Source organism: Hemitrygon akajei, chromosome 20 (genome assembly GCF_048418815.1).
Source record: "Hemitrygon akajei chromosome 20, sHemAka1.3, whole genome shotgun sequence".
Lineage (NCBI taxonomy): Eukaryota > Metazoa > Chordata > Chondrichthyes > Myliobatiformes > Dasyatidae > Hemitrygon > Hemitrygon akajei.
In genome coordinates this window covers 32,158,708-32,174,924 of record NC_133143.1, presented here as the reverse complement: position 1 = coordinate 32,174,924, position 16,217 = coordinate 32,158,708, and the positions used below count along the sequence as shown (strand labels likewise).

At 40.6% G+C, this 16,217-nt stretch overlaps 1 protein-coding gene across 2 annotated transcripts in view; it reads right to left on the bottom strand.

Annotated features, from left to right (window-relative positions):
* LOC140713700 (collagen alpha-6(VI) chain-like) overlaps positions 1 to 16,217 on the bottom strand; it is a 145,572-nt gene that overhangs the window by 96,134 nt on the left and 33,221 nt on the right. For both annotated transcript variants that reach the window (XM_073024098.1, XM_073024099.1), the window contains exon 9: positions 11,962 to 12,317. In XM_073024098.1, the coding sequence (XP_072880199.1) occupies positions 11,962 to 12,317 (356 nt within the window). The remainder of the gene's footprint in view (positions 1 to 11,961; positions 12,318 to 16,217) is intronic.

The window sequence follows — 16,217 nt, the reverse complement described above, 5'->3', positions numbered from 1 at the left end:
ACCACAATAATATTAAACTGTAGGCACTTACATAGATTTTAGGACACAGAGACAGACCAATTACTGTGACTGGTCTAGCCAGGAATTTATAACCCCCATTAGACAACGTGAGGGTCAAGATTTTTATGCAGAAAGTGGTAGGTGCCTGGATTGCATCATCAGGTGTAATAGTGGAAGAAGGTAGTGTCATGAAATTGAAGAGGCTACAGGTAATTCAAGTTCAAAAAAAAATCATTCAGGATTGTTTTATGTTAGTTGCAGTACACAAGTGTAATGGAAAACAAAATAATCATTATCCCAGATCTGAGGTAGCATAAAAAAAGATAAGGAACACAATAATAAAATACTACAATAAATACAAATAAATAAGATAGCCTATATACATACGTATAGATTGATTTATGTACATAAAATGACACTAGGCACAGGAATGTCTATACATAAGGTATCTGAGAGGAAATGATAATGTAGTGGTGGTAGGGAATGTGGAGAGATGGGTTAGGGGGTGGAGGAGTGGATCAGCCTCACTTCTTGGGGAAAGTATCTGTATTTGAGTTTGATGGTCCTGGCAGGGATGCTACATAGCCTGCTCCCTGATGAGAATGGGACAACCAGTCCAGGAACAGGGTGGGTGTGATCCTTCATGATATGACTGTCCCTTTTCCAGCACCTTTCTGTATATATATATATATATATATATATATATATATATATATATATATATATACACATACATGTATGTAAGAACAACTGTAAGAAATAACATCTTTTTTTCACGAGGGAGATCACTCTGCTTGGCGGGTGAGACTTGTGGTCTCTCCTCTTGGTTTCCTCATCCACAACGTCACCGGATGAACCCTTTGTTTCTGTATCTCCAGTGACCTCTTTCTTTTTGGCCTTCCACTCAACCAGCTGGGTTTTGGGCTTTGCATCTACTTTTACACGCACAGCTGCTTATCCCTCACTTGAATTTCATGCAACAAGCTTAATGTATGCAAAGTAGATTCAGGTTCTTTAGACTCAAAAAAGCTGAATGCTTGCAACTTTTTGGAAGCTCCTTGAATTCTCTTCCAGCTTAAAACAAAGCCACATTTCACAAGTAGCCGCTTGATCAATATATCAGAAGATTTTTCAAATCTGTTGCCTACAAAATCTATTGTAATCAGACCACTATTTTCATCACTTTCACGATTCCTTCGAGCCGCATGGTCCTTCCTTGGTCCAATATGTTTTCCATCCAGAGGCACCAGTGTTGGCACCAACATCTGTTTCTCCACTGTTGGGCAATAACATGAAGACAATTGTGGCATCATCCAGTATTTTTCTTAACTCACTTTCAGTTGGCTCCATTGCAGGGAACGTGGCAAGCAAACTGTGAATGGATCTCCAATCAAATTGTAGTTGTCTCATCCATTTACATACCCATGATGCTGGTCCTCCTGTTTCTTCTGCATATGATCTCAATGTGGCTTGTTTTATTTCACTGTTACAGATGTTATTCCCACAGGAGTTATCTTTTCTCCGGTAAAAGTTCTGAGCTGGATATCTGCAAGCTTCAGTTTGTTTTATCTTTCAAATGCCATTCAACACTAATTTTGTGGAATGACTGAAACAGGTGAAGTAGTGTCTGATTCCATTTTAATTAATTTGCCATTCACTTCCAGCATAAACTATATTGCTTGTCTATTGTTAATTTTCACACTATAAATCCCAAGGCTGCAGAGTCCTGTCTCACGCACGTCATTATCAGATTTTTCATTAACAGCATTCAGAGTAGTGCTCTTTTGAAAATGTAATTTGACTTTTTTTTTACCTTTTTCTCTTCTCTGTGCAATCCACTTTTTTTTGTCTGATAAACATGCTCTTTGTATGTGAGCAAACACAAGGAAATCTGCAGATGCTGGAAATTCAAACAACACACACAAAATGCTGGTGGAACACACCAGGCCAGGCAGCATCTATAAGGAGAAGCAATGTTGATGTTTCGGGCCGAGACCCTTCGTCTGGTATCTGTGAATCCCTGCCATAATGGTAACACAATTTTCTTCAGCCAGGCCAATTTCTGTTTAGATGCTGCAATTTTGTTTATGCTCTCTTTTGTTCCTGACTAAAAACTCAATTGTGTCTCTGTCTGCGGTTTCCATTGAAACAATATTTCAATTGCTCTTTTAAATGTAAGTTGTGCTTTAGTTAGGAGCCATTTTTGAATCCTCTCTTGAAAGATTCCACAAACAAAATGATCTCTTAGTACATCATTAAGCCCATTACCGAGCTGACAATGTTTAGACAATCTTTTCAATTCAGCCACATATGCTGAAATGGATTCCCCTTCCTTTTGATTATGCTTATGAAACCTAAAGGATTCAGCAATCAGCAATAGCTTTCATTCCAAATATGCTTCCATTCCTTTGACAATATCAGCATAACTCATTTCTGCTGGTTTGGTTGGAGCAGTCAATCTTCGAAGCAAACCGTATGAGCAAATGCACCCCAAAAATTAATACTCATTTCTCGTTGGCTATTTCAATTGCTTCAAATATTGTTGAATTAGCTCAGTAAACCTGTTGTGTAATCAACTTCATCAATCTTTCTGATGTAACCAGCCATTTCTGCTTTTATTCATGATTATTATCATCTGGTAGTCACTCTTTATGAACCCGTAGATTCTTCTGGTTTATGTCCTTTCTTTATTAAAACTCAATCATTGCTTCCCTTCTGAAGAAGATGTGCTGCACTGTGTTATGCTGGTTTTAACTCAACTGTCTCTGCACGTGCTGCTTTTTAAAAAAATTTGTCCACTCTTCATTGAATTTTTTTTAGTTTGAACATCTCACTGTGCTTCAGCAGGTCAGTAGTCATCTTGAGTTCATTTTAAAAATAGCTCATTACTAGTGTTATGTTTTAACTTCAAAACTAATTCAAAGGAAGACTTAGAAATCCAGAGATGTGGGTTGTAAATTGGAGTTTACTTTAAGTGAGGTGCACATGTGCCAGGGCAGCCATTGTTGGGAGCAGGCCAGTGGTGAGAGTAGCAGTATTAGGCTTCGGCTTGAAAAGGGTGTTGACTCTGGGTAAGCTTCTGTTAAGGTACCCTTTTTTTCTCTCTTACTGTACCTAGTGTAGTAAATGGCTGTTGTGTGCACTTCTTGCCAGATATTGGAGTCCTGGGAGATCTAGAGTCTCTCAGGGAAATACATCCAGCTGTAGCTCGTTCTAGACCATGTTATGGATTTGCAGCAGCAGCTGGATGACATTTGGCTTGCACAGGAGAGTGAGGAGATAATCGATCAGTTACAGGGAAGTAGTCACCCCTAAGTTGCAGGAGACGAGTAGCTGGGTGACTATCAGGAGAAATGGAAATGTGAGTCAGCAGTTAACACAGAACACCCCTGCATCTATTCCTCTCAATAATAATTATGCCACTTTGGTTACTATTATGGGGGATGACCTCCCAGGGGAATGCCACGGAGACCAGGTTACTGGCACTACACCATAGTGCAGAAGGGAAAGAGGAGATGAGCAGAGTGGGAGTAATAAGGGACTCAGTAGTCAAGGGAATAAACAGGAGATTCTGTGGTCGTGAAGAGGACACCTGAATGGTATGTTGCCTCCCTGGTGCCAGGGTCAGGGACAACTCGGATCGTGTCCTCAGCCTTTTGGAGAAGGAGGGAGAACAGCCAGATATCTTGGTACATATTGGTACCAATGACATAGGAAGAATAAGCGAAGAGGTCCTGAAAAGAGAATTTAGAGAGCTAGGCAGAAAGCTGAGAAGCAGGACCTCCAGGGTAGTAATTTCTGGATTGTTGCCTGTGCCGCATGCCAGTGAGGGAAGAATTAGGATGATTTGGCATATTAATACGTAGCTGAGAAGCTGGTGCAGGGGGCAGGGATTCAGGTTAGAAACATAGAAAAACCTACAGCACAATACAGGCCCTTCAGCCCACAAAGCTGTGCCAAACATGTCCTTACCTTAGAAATTACCTAGAGCTTACCCATAGCCCTCTATTTTTCTGAGCTCAAAGCACCTGTCCAGGAGTCTCTTAGAAGACCCTATCATATCCGCCTCCACCACCGTCGCCGGCAGTCCATTCCACGCAATCATCACACTCTGTGTAAAAAACTTACCCCTGACATCTCCTCTGTACCTACTTCCAAGCACCTTAAAACTGTGTCCTCTCATGCTAGCCATTTCAGCCCTGGGAAAAAGCCTCTGACTATCCACACTATCAATGCCTCTCATCATCTTATACACCTCTATCAGGTCACCTCTCATCCTCCGTCGCTCCAAGGAAAAAAAGGCCAAGCATTCACATAAGACATGCTCCCCAATCCAGGCAACATCCTTGTAAATCTCCTCTGCACCCTTTCTATGGTTTCCACATCCTTCCTGTAGTGAGGTGACTGGAACTAAACACAGTACTCCAAGTGGGGTCTGACCAGGGTCCTACATAGCTGCAACATTACCTCTCAGCTTCTAAACTCAATCCCACAATTGATGAAGGCCAATTCACAGTATGCATTCTTAACCACAAAGTCAACCACACAGCAACTTTGAGTGTCCTATGGACTCGGATCCCAAGATCCCTCTGATCCTCCACACTGCCAAGAGTCTTACCATTAATATTACATCCTGTCATCATATTTGACCTACCAAAATGAACCACCTCACACTTTTCTGGGTTGAACTCCATCTGCCACTTCTCAGCCCAGTTTTGCATCTTATCAATGTCTCGCTATAACCTCTGACAGCCCTCCACACTACCCACAACACCTCCCACCTTTGTGTCATCAGCAAATTTACTAACCCATCCCTCCACTTCTTCATCCAAGCCATTTATAAAAATCACAAAGAATAGGGGTTCCAGAACAGATTCCTGAGGCACACCACTGGTGACCGACCTCCATGCAAAATATGACCTGTCCAAAACCACTGTTTGCCTTCTGTGGGCAAGCCAGTTTTAGATCCACAAAGCAATGTCCCCTGAATCCCATGCCTCCTTACTTTCTCAATAAGCCTTGTATGGGGTACCTTAACAAATGGTTTGCTAAAATCCATATACACTACATCTACGGGTCTACCTTCATCAATGTGTTTGGTCACATCCACTAAAAATTCAATCAGGCTCGTAAGGCCTTTGACAAAGCCATGCTGACTATTCCTAATCATATTATACCTCTCTAAATGTTCATAAATCCTGCCTCTCAGGATCTTCTCCATCAACTTACCAACCACTGAAGTAAGACTCACTGCTCTATCATTTCTGGGGCTATCTCTATTCCTATTCTTGAATAATGAATCAACATCCACAACCCTCCAATCCTCCAGAACCTCTCTTGTCCCCATTGATAATACAAAGATCATCGCCAGAGGCTCACAGTAGCCTGGAATACAGCTTGTCTGGTTCCGGTGACTTGATGCTTTCCAAAAGCTCCAGCACATCCTCTTTCCTAATATCTATATGCTCAGCTTTTCAGTCCACTGTAAGTCATCCCTACAATTGCAAAGATCCTTTTCCATAGTGAATACTGATGCCAAGTACTCATTAAGTATCTCTGCTGTCTCCTCTGGTTCCATACACACTTTTCCACTGTCACACTTGATTGGTCCTATTCTTTCACGTCTTATCCTCTTGCTCTTCACATACTTGTAGAATGCTTTGGGGCTTTCCTTAATCCTGCTCACCAAGGCCTTCTCATGGCCCCAACTGGCTCTCCCAATTTCATTCCTAAGCTCCTTCCTGGAAGCCTTATAATCTTCTAGATCTCTATTCTAGATCTAATCAACTATCATTTCCTAGTTTTTTGAACCTGTCACAAGCTCTTCTGTTTTTCTTGACTAGATTTACAGCAGCCTTTGTACACCACGGTTCCTGAGAACATACCTATGCAGAACTCCACCCAAATATCCTCTGAACATTTGCCACATTTCTTCCGTACATTTCCCTGAGAACATCTATTCCCAATTTATGCTTCCAACTTCCTGCTTGATAGCCTCATATTTCCTCTTACTCCAATTAAATGCTTTCCTAACTTGTCTGTTCCTATCTCTCTCTAATGCTATGGTAAAGGAGATAGAATTGTGATCACTATCTCCAAAGCGCTCTCCCACTGAAAGATCTGACACCTGTCCAGGTTAATTTCCCAATACCAGATCAAGTATAGCCTCTTCTCTTGTAGGTTTATCTACATATTGTATCAAGAAACCTTCTTGAACACACCTAACAAACTCTACCCCATCTAAACCCCTCTAGGGACATGCCAATCAATGTTTGGGAAATTAAAATCTCCTACCACGATAATCCTGTTATTATAACACCTTTCTAGAATCTGTCTCCCTATCTGCTCCTCAATGTCCCTGTTACTATTGGGTGGTCTATAAAAAACACCCAGTAGAGTTATTGATCCCTTCCTGTTCCTAACTTCCACCCACAGAGACGCCATGGACAATCCCTCCATGTCTTCCTCCTTTTCTGCAGCTGTGACACTATCTCCGATCAACAGTGCCATGCCCCACCTTTTTCCCCTCCCTCCCTGTCCTTTCTGAAACATCTAAAGCCTGGGACTCTAAGTAACCATTCCTGCCCCTGAGCCATCCATGTCTTTGTAATGGCCACAACATCACAGCTCCAAGTACTGATCCACGCTCTAAGCTCATCCGCTTTGTTCATAATACTCCTTGCATTAAAATAAACACATCTCAAACCATCAGACTGAGTGCCTCCCTTCTCTATCACCTGCCTATCCTCCCTTTCGCACTGTCTCCAAGCTTTCTCCGTTTGTGAGTCAACCGCCTCTTCCTCCTTGGATCATTGGGATCACTTCTGGTGGAGATACGACCTGGTCAAAAGTGACAGGTTGCACCTGAACCTGAGGGGTCCAATATTCTCGCAGGCAGGTTTGTTATAGCTGTTTGGAAGGGTTTAAACCAATTTGGCAGGGGGTTGGAAATCGGGCTGAAGGGAATCAGGACAGGACGGATGGTAAAAAAGCAAAGCTAGCATGCAATGAGATTGTCAGGAAGGGCAGGCAGATAGTAGGACAAAATTGCAGCCAGCAGGTTGAGTATCAGTACATTAGAGATGTAGAATCAAAACGGGTAGCAAACACGGTACTATAAGTGTTATATCTCAATGCATGGAGTATAAGAAATAAGGTGGATGATCTTGTTGCACTATTATAAATTGTCAGGTATGATGTTGTGGCCATCACTGAATCGTGGCTGAAGGATGGTTATAGTTGGAAGTTGAACGTCCAAGGTTACACATTGTATCGGAAGAATAGGAAGGTAGGCAGAGGAGGTGACATGGCTCTGCTGGTAAAGAGTGACATCAAATCAGTAGAAAGATGTGACATAGGATCAGAAGATATTGAATCCCTGTGGGTTGAGTTAAGAAAGTGCAAGGTAAAATTACCGTGATGGCATTTATACACAGGCCTCCCAACAGTAGCTGGGATGTGAACCACAGATTACATTGGGAAATAGAAAAGGCATGTCTAAAGGACAACGTTATGATAGTCATGGGAGATTTCAACATTCAGATCGATTGGGAAAATCACATTGGTAATGGATCTCAAGAGAGTGAGTTTGTTGAATGCCTAAGAGATAGCTTTTTAGAGCCATGCATCATTGAGCCTGCTAGGGGATCAGCTATATTGGATTGGGTGTTATGAAATGAAGTGACAGTGATTAGGGAGCTTAAGGTAAAAGAACACTTAGGAGGCAGTGATCACAATATGATTCAGTTCAACTTGAAATTTGATAGAGAGGAAATCTGATGTAGCAGTATTTCAGTGGAGTAAAGGAAATTACAATGGTATGAGAGAGGAATTGGCCAAATTAAATTAGAAGGAACGGCTGGCAGGGATAATAGTAGAGCAGCAATGGTGTGAGTTTCTGGGAAAACTGAGGAAGGTGTAGGATAGATGCATTCCAAAAACAAAGAAATATTCAAATGGCAAAATAGTACAACTGTGGCTAACGAAGAAAGTCAAAGCTAATGTAAAAGCGAAATGGAAGGCATACAGTATCACGCAGATTTGCGGTAAGACAGGGGACTGGGAAGCTTTTAAAAACCTATAGAGAGCAACTAAGAAAACCATATGGAGGGAAAAGATTAAATATGAAAGCAAGCTGACAAACAATATCAAAGTGAATAGTAAAAGGTTTTTCAAGTATGTAAGAAAATAAAAGAGAGATAAGAGTGGATATAGGACCACTAGAAAATTAGGTCGGAGAAATAATAATGGAAGTCAAGGAGATGGCAGATGAACTAAGTATTTTGTATCAATCTTCACTGTGGAAGACACTAGAAGTGTGCCAGATGTTGAATGGTACAAGGGAAGAGAAAAGAGTGCAGTTACTGTTACAAGGAGAAAGTGCTCAAAAAGCTGAAAGACCTAAGGGTACATAAGTCACCCAGACCAGATGAACCGTACCCTAGGGTTCTGAAGGAGATAGCTTTAGAGATTGTGGAGGCATTAGTAATGATCTTTCAAAAATCATTGGACTCTGGCATGATGCCATAGGACTGGAAAATTGCAAATGTCACTCAACTCTTTAACAAAGGAGAAAAGCAGCAAAAAGGAAATTATTGAACAATTAGCCTGACCTCAGTGGTTGGAAAGATGTTGGAGTCAATTGTTAAGGATGTGGTTATAGAGATTTGGTGATACAGGACAAGACAGGACAAAGTCAGCGTGGTTTCCTTAAGGTAACAGCTTGCCTGACAAACCTGTTGAGGAGGTTTCAAGTAGGATAGATAAAGGGGATGCAATGGATGTTGTATATTTGGATTTTCAGAAGGCCTTTGATAAGTAAGTTACTGGCATGGTTAGGGTATTGCCGATCGGTAGGAGGCAGCAAGTAGAAATAAAAGTAGCAATACACACAAAATGCCGGAGGAGCTCAGCAGACCAGGCAGCATCTATGGAAAAGAATACAGTCAATATCTCAGGCTGAAACTCTTTGACAGGACTGGACAGGAATAAAAGGATCATTTTCTGGTTGGCCACCAGTGACTAGCAGTGCTCCGCATGGGTCAGTGTTGGGATTGCTTCTTTTTATGCTGAATATCAATGATTTAGATGATAGAATAGATGGCTTTGTTGATATGAAGATTGGTGGAGGGGCAGGTAGTGCTGAGGAACCTGGCAGGCTACAGAAGAACTTAGACAGATTCGGAGAATAGGCAAGAAATTGGCAAATGAATTTCAGTGTTGGAAAATGCATAGTCATGAACTTCAGTAGAAGTAAGTGTGCAGTCTATTTTCTTAATACAAGAGCAGGTATGTGATGCTGTGGCTTTATAAGACACTGCTGAGGCCCTACCTCGAGTATTGTGAACATTTATGGGCTAAGAAAAGATATGTTGGCTTTGGAGAGGGTTCAGAGGAGGTTCACAAGGATGATTCCGGGAATGAGAAGGTTATCATACAAAGAAACGTTTGATGGCTCTGGGTCTGTACTCACTGGAATTTAAAAAGATGAGGGGGGACCTCATTGAAACCTTTTGAATATTGAAAGGCCTAAACAGAGTAGATGTGAAAAGGATGTTTCCCATGGTGGGGGAACGTATGACAAGAGAGCACATCCTCAGGATAGAGGAGTGTCCATTTAAAAGAGATAGGGAGAAACTTCTTTAGCCAGAGGGTGGTGAATTAGTGGAATTTATTACCACAGGTAGTTGTAGAGGCCAGGTCATTGGGTGTATTTAAGGCAGAGCTTGATAGATTCTTGATAGGACACGGCATCAAAGGTTATGGGGAGAAAGCCGGGGAGTGAGGCCAAGGAGGAAAAGAAAAGGATTAGCCATGATTAAATGGTGGAGCAGACTCAATGGGCCAAATGGCCTAATTCTTCTCCTATGTCTTATGATTTAATGGTCTTATGGAGCAGAGATGTGCAGAGTCCATTTCTCTTCAGCCTCCTCAGAAAGTAGAGGCATTGTGGGTTTTCCTGATTTTATAGGATGTGTTCTGGGACTCTCAGGAGTTCATAACTGCTCACAGTTTTCCCCGCTGTGCCGCTGATATCTTGTGAACATCGAGAAATAGATTATTTGCCTGGCACCAAGTCTCACCTCCTCTCAATAAACCATCTCATCGTTGTTGGTGATGAGCCCCAACATAGACACATGGGAAGAAAGGAATTTGGATGATACACAGGAGGAAGTTTGGCTTAACAACTTTGGCATAACATCATTGGCAAAATGGTCTGTCCAGTTCTATGCTGTTCTATGTTCTATAAGTCTCCTTCCATTCTATATACTTTAGATTAGCATGTGAAAATATTTCTTTTTATTCCTTTCCATCTCTATTACTTGTCTAATTAATTTTTAAAGGCAACTGGTTTCAATACACCCTGTGTCAGTAAGTTCCAAATTCTAAGCACTCTCCAAGTAAATAAATTGCTCCAGTTTGCTGTTTGATTCAATATTCGATGTGTAGTTCCCAGGTTTCACAAGTGCAAACAAGTCTCCGTAGCTCATCTGTTCAACACATTTACAATGTTAAAGGACCCTTAACTTCCTAGAGGGAAAGCTCCCAAAGCTCTTTCCAGCCCGTGTGGTTGAATAGCAAATGATTTTTTCAGATCAGTGTGTCCAAAAACTGTGTTGTCAGCTATCTAAGATGCTGCAGTAAGATCTGGATGCAATATTCCAAAAATAGGGTAGAACAGGAACCATCTGCACTGCTTTCAACACATTCTGAAATTATGTTGAATGGATAGACTCAATCAAAATTCCCACATCCTAATTTTGTAGTTTATACATGTAGCACAGGCAGTGATGCATAGGGTGTATTAATCAGATGAATGATGGGGGAATTCCTAAAGAGATTCTCAATGGAGAACGTACTTCAGGGAAAAGGTCAATTCAGCGCCCAAATTTGTGCTTTGAAAACATCTGTAAAAGGGACATTAAGGTGTTGGGTATCAATGTGAACAATTGAAAATGGAGTTGAACAGGATCACAGTCAGTGGAACCACAAACTATGCAAAGGCCTTCATTAGGACAAAGACTTGCAAATATCCTGTGTAGTCAAGTGTACCTGCAGGAAGATCACTCAACGCTCATGGGGGGGGGAGACACACACACACACACACACACACACACACACACACACACACACACACACACACACACACACACACACACACACACACACACACACACACACACACACACACACACACACACACACACACACACACACAGTTAAGTCCACCTTCAAGTGCAGCAGATGAAGCAGGGATTGTAACTACCTTTTGGGGCTCCTACACTCCATATGGCAGTGACAATTTGTGTGCTTCCCAGCAGACTCAGGAAACTCACTGTGTTGAGATCCCCACTTCGTAATCTCTCCAACCCACAATAATAACTCAACCAAAAATAATGGGGCTTTACATGGTTACATTGTCTGGTGTAGATTCAAAAATTATAGGAAAATTAGATTAATTACAAATCATGAATTTTGAAAATGTAATTATTAAATAATATGAAATAGTAACATCACAGGAAAAAGCATGTATCTGCAGCTAGCTACGGGCAATTACATAGGTTATAGACAGTTTTTCCTCTTTTAGATTACAATTGCAGCAAGATTTGAATTTTTTTTTTGTAATTGTTTGTTTTATTGTTCTCCTAAGTCTCCTTAACTATGTCTAGTTTCAAAATTCTTGATTTGCCAAAACTGATATCTTTGAAGTCATTGAACTCAGATTAAAGAGCATTTATATGTACTAATGAGGCATATCAAATGCTTAAGTAAACAAGATAATGTGTGGAGAGAACATTGTAATATTTAATTTAATAATTGGAGAGCATTTTTGCTTTGAATTACATAGATGTCTTCTCCAAAAAAAGCACTTTTGCAATGCATCTCTGTGTCACATTTGCTACTGGCAGGATTAAGAAGTTTTAAAAGGAATTTGCATATAAATGGCTATAATATTCTTACCTTTGCATTTGCAGTTGACCCCTGAAATCTTTCTGGAAATGATTTCAGTAATTCTGCACTCAATTCAATTCTCTCATCTGTTTGCACGTCCAGCAATTTAACTACAATTAATGGGTTGAACTCTTCAAATTCAGTTTCAAAGATAGACCTGCCAGTGGTGCTTATTATATGAAAGCCCACTCTGATATTTAACATAGAAGCAGGTACACAGCTGATATTTTTCACAGATGTGATGTCGTTCAGTATTTGTCCAACCTTTGCTTGTAGTCTTTGCTGGTCAGTGAATATGTCCTGTACACCAGTTCTTCTTGCAAAAGCAAACCCTACTACAATGTCTAACTTGCATGCTGGTTCATCTATAAATTAAATAATGGATTCTTAGTTATATTTCAATAAATTTTGTCCAGTGAAGTTCAAAGTAAGTAACTTCATAAATAACTTTTGAAAAGTAAAAAAAGTTGTCTTATGAGAATAGGAGAGAATCCTATCTCACGCACACGTTTCTTTTTCAGACAAAACAGCTGAAATTTTATTCTCATGACTATATAATATAAAGGGAGGAATGGAGGGTAAATTGCACAAGATTTATTTTTAATTTTCAAAGATAAACAATCAAAATCTGTGTTACTCATCAGGGAAAATGTCAGAGATCAAATAGGACTGACTGGAGGCTGTGTAGTAGAACTGAGGAATAAGAAAAAGATGACATTGCTGATGGAATTATATTATAGACCTCTCAATAGACAGTGGGATTTATGAGAGCAAATGCGTAGAGAATTAGTAGACAATTACAAGAACAGTAAGTTTGTGATAGTCGATAGTTTTCATATATTGACAGGGACTCCCATCAATCCAAGATGACAACAGCTTCAGACATCTTAAACCCCTGTACAGATGATACTTCTATTGTCCCAAAGCATATGATGTATGCATAATATAGAATATTCAGAAAGGCAAACCCTGTAATTGACCAATGACATGGTTTATTTTATTTTTCACCATAGTGATGCTTCATTTCTCATGTTTTGATTCATTGTACATGTGCCTAAACATTTTTTGTTTGCTAATCATCATAAGTCTGGGTATTGCCCACCTTCTGCCATGTACAAATATCAACAGTTTTGATATCTGACGAATCAGCATCATGCATTCATCAGCAAACATCACTACCTGCAACTTAAGTGCAAGCTAACATGGAAAAAGTCTGTTCTAATTTGATTCTGAACAGAATTACTTTCAGCCCTAACCCTATCTCTGCCTAGTATGAATACATGTGTATTTCATCAAAATTATTGGGCTCTCTTCTAGGGAAAGTGGGGCCTGTACACACAGGGTTGTTTGCACATGAACTGGAAGTAGACCAATATCCTCACAGGAAAGATTACTCATGCTGCTCTCTTGTTTAAACTAGAGTTGCAGGAGGATGGGAACTAGAGGGCTAAAGCAGCTGGTACAGGGGTTGTTGGAAAGTAGATGTTCATACATACAAAGACAAGAACTGAAATGTTGAGCATGGTGGGACTAATGTTCTGAGTTGCATCTATTTCAATGCAACCAGAATTGTAGATAATCACGAGGAAATCTGCAGATGTTGGAAATTCAAACAACACACACAAAAATGCTGGTGGAATGCAGCAGGCCAGGCAGCATCTATAGGGAGAAGCACTGTCGACGTTTCGGGCCAAGACCCTTCGTCAGGACTAACTGAAAGGAAAGATAGTAAGAGATTTGAAAGTAGGAGGGAAAAGGGAAATTGCGAAATGATAGAAGACCGGAGGGGGTTGGGTGAAGCTGAGAGCCAGAAAGGTGATTGACAAAAGGGATACAGAGCTAGAGAAGGGAAAGGATCATGGGATGGGAGGCCTAGGGAAAAAGAAAGGGGGAGGGGAGCACCAGAGGGAGATGGAGAACAGGCAGAGTGATGGGCAGACAGAGAAAGAAAAAAAGGGAGGTGGGGAAAAATAAATATATTAGGGATGGGGTAAGAAGGGGAGGAGGGGCATTGTAGGTAAGATAGATGAACTTAGAGCACAAAAAATACATGTGGAATTATGATATTGCAGCCATGAGTGAGACTTGGTTGCAGGAGAGGCAGGACTTGCAGCTCATTGTTCCAAAATTCCGTTGGTTTAGACATGAGAGAGAGGGAGGCATTCAAGGGGAAAGAATGGCATTAGTCATCAGGGAAAATGTCATGGCAGAGATCAAATAGGACTGACTGGAGGCTGTGTAGGTGGAACTGAGGAATAAGAAAAAGATGACGTTGTTAATGGAATTATATTATAGACCTCTCAATAGACAACAGGATTTACAGGCACAAATATGTAGAGAAATAGCAATTACAAGAAAAGTAAGTTTGTGATCGTCGATAGCTTTAGCTTTCCATATATTGACAGGGACTCCCATAGTGTAAAAGGACTGGATTGGATAGAGTTCATAAAATGTTTTCTGAAAAGTTTCCTTACTCAATATATAGAAGTCCTGACTAGAGAGAATGGGTTTCCTAATAGGGAACAAGACAGGGGAGGTTGACCAAAGTGTGTGTAGGGGAACACTTTGGATCTAGTGATCATAGTTCCATTAGTTTTATGATAACTATGGACGAGAATAGGACTGATCCTCAATTTGATATTCTGAAGTGCAGAAATGCCAATTTTGATGACTTCAGGAAGGATCTGGTAGGTATGGATTAGGACAGGGTATTTACTGTCAAAGGGATGCTTATTCAGTGGGAGGCCTTCAAAAGTGAAATATTGGGAACACAGAGTTTCTACAGAGTTGCCATTCAAATAAAATGCAAGGTGAGGAGGCTTAGGGGACCTTGGATTTCAAGGGATACTGAGGCACTGGTTAAGAAGAAGGAGGTGCATGGCAGGAACAGACAGCAACAAACAAATGAGGCATTTGAGTATAACTAAGAGAACACTTGAGGGAAATCAGGAGGACTAAAAAAAAGGTTGCTTTAGCAGACTAGGTGAAGGAGAATCCCAAGAGCAGCTACAGATACATTAAGAGCCAATGGATAGTAAAGGACAAAAAGATCAGCACGATCGTCTATGCATGGAGTCAAAAGTGATGTGGGAGATCTTAAAGGCAATATTTTCATCTGAATTTAATAGGTGACAAAACAGAGTGTATGTAACTGACAGAAGAGTAATGAGGTCATGGACCATAACTGGATTACAGTTGAGGACGTGCTTACAGTCTTCAGGCAAATTAGGATGGTCTGACAAGCTTCCCCTCAAACCTTGTGAGATGCTAGTGCAGAAATTGTAGGGATCCTGGCAGAGGTACTTAAAATATCCTTAGCCAAGGGGGAAGTGCCGGAGGACTGGGTGACAGCTAATCTTGATCCATTTTTCAAAAAAGGCTCTGAGAATAAACTGAGAAATTATAAACCTGTGAGCTTGATGTCAGTAGTGGGTAACTGATTGGAAGTATTCTAAGAGACAGGATATACAAATATTTAGGGTGTTTGGACTCTGGTCTATTCTGGGGTTGGCCAACAGGGCCAGACATGGTTCAATAAAAGTTTTTTTTTTCAGAACTGATTGGACTCTCTTGTTATTGATCATCGACTGCACATGTTTCCAATTAATATCTGTGTATTTTGTTTTATGTTTCAGATTTTTTTTGTGTTTTTAATGCTTTTTTGTGGGGGTCCTTCAGTGTTTTCTTGATGTCTGCTTACTGCCTGCCATTTCTGGCTCTTATTTGTGCATCAAAGCCTTGGATTACTGCATTTTTCACTTGGACTGGTTGCCTGGTTTTGCCCATCTTGGCTAAAAGAAAGTCAAGCTTGCTTTTGAATCTGCACATCAACTCCTGTCTGCATCAACTGGTTTCTCTCACAATTCTCTGTAATACAGTGGTAGAGTGCTGGACCCAGCAACCTGAGATTGATTCCCAATCAAGCCATTTCTCTTACATAGGGATGGCCTAAGTGGCCTTGTACATTGTAGATTGTGTCTAACTAATCTTATAGACCTTTCCAAGGGGGTTAACAGGACATTTGATGAAGTAAAGATGTTGGATGTTGTCTGCACAGACTTCAGCAAGGTCTTTGACAAAGTCCCGTAGAGAAGGATGGTTAAGAAAATTCAGCCATTTGGCATTTAGGGGAAAGGATTTAATTAATCTTAGAATAGGTTAAAATGTTTAAACAACAGTGTGGGGTGAAGTACGTTGTAATGTTCTAGGTAGTAAATTAGGCTTGACATTGGCTTAGTGGTAGTAATTGGTCGCTTCTCTAACTG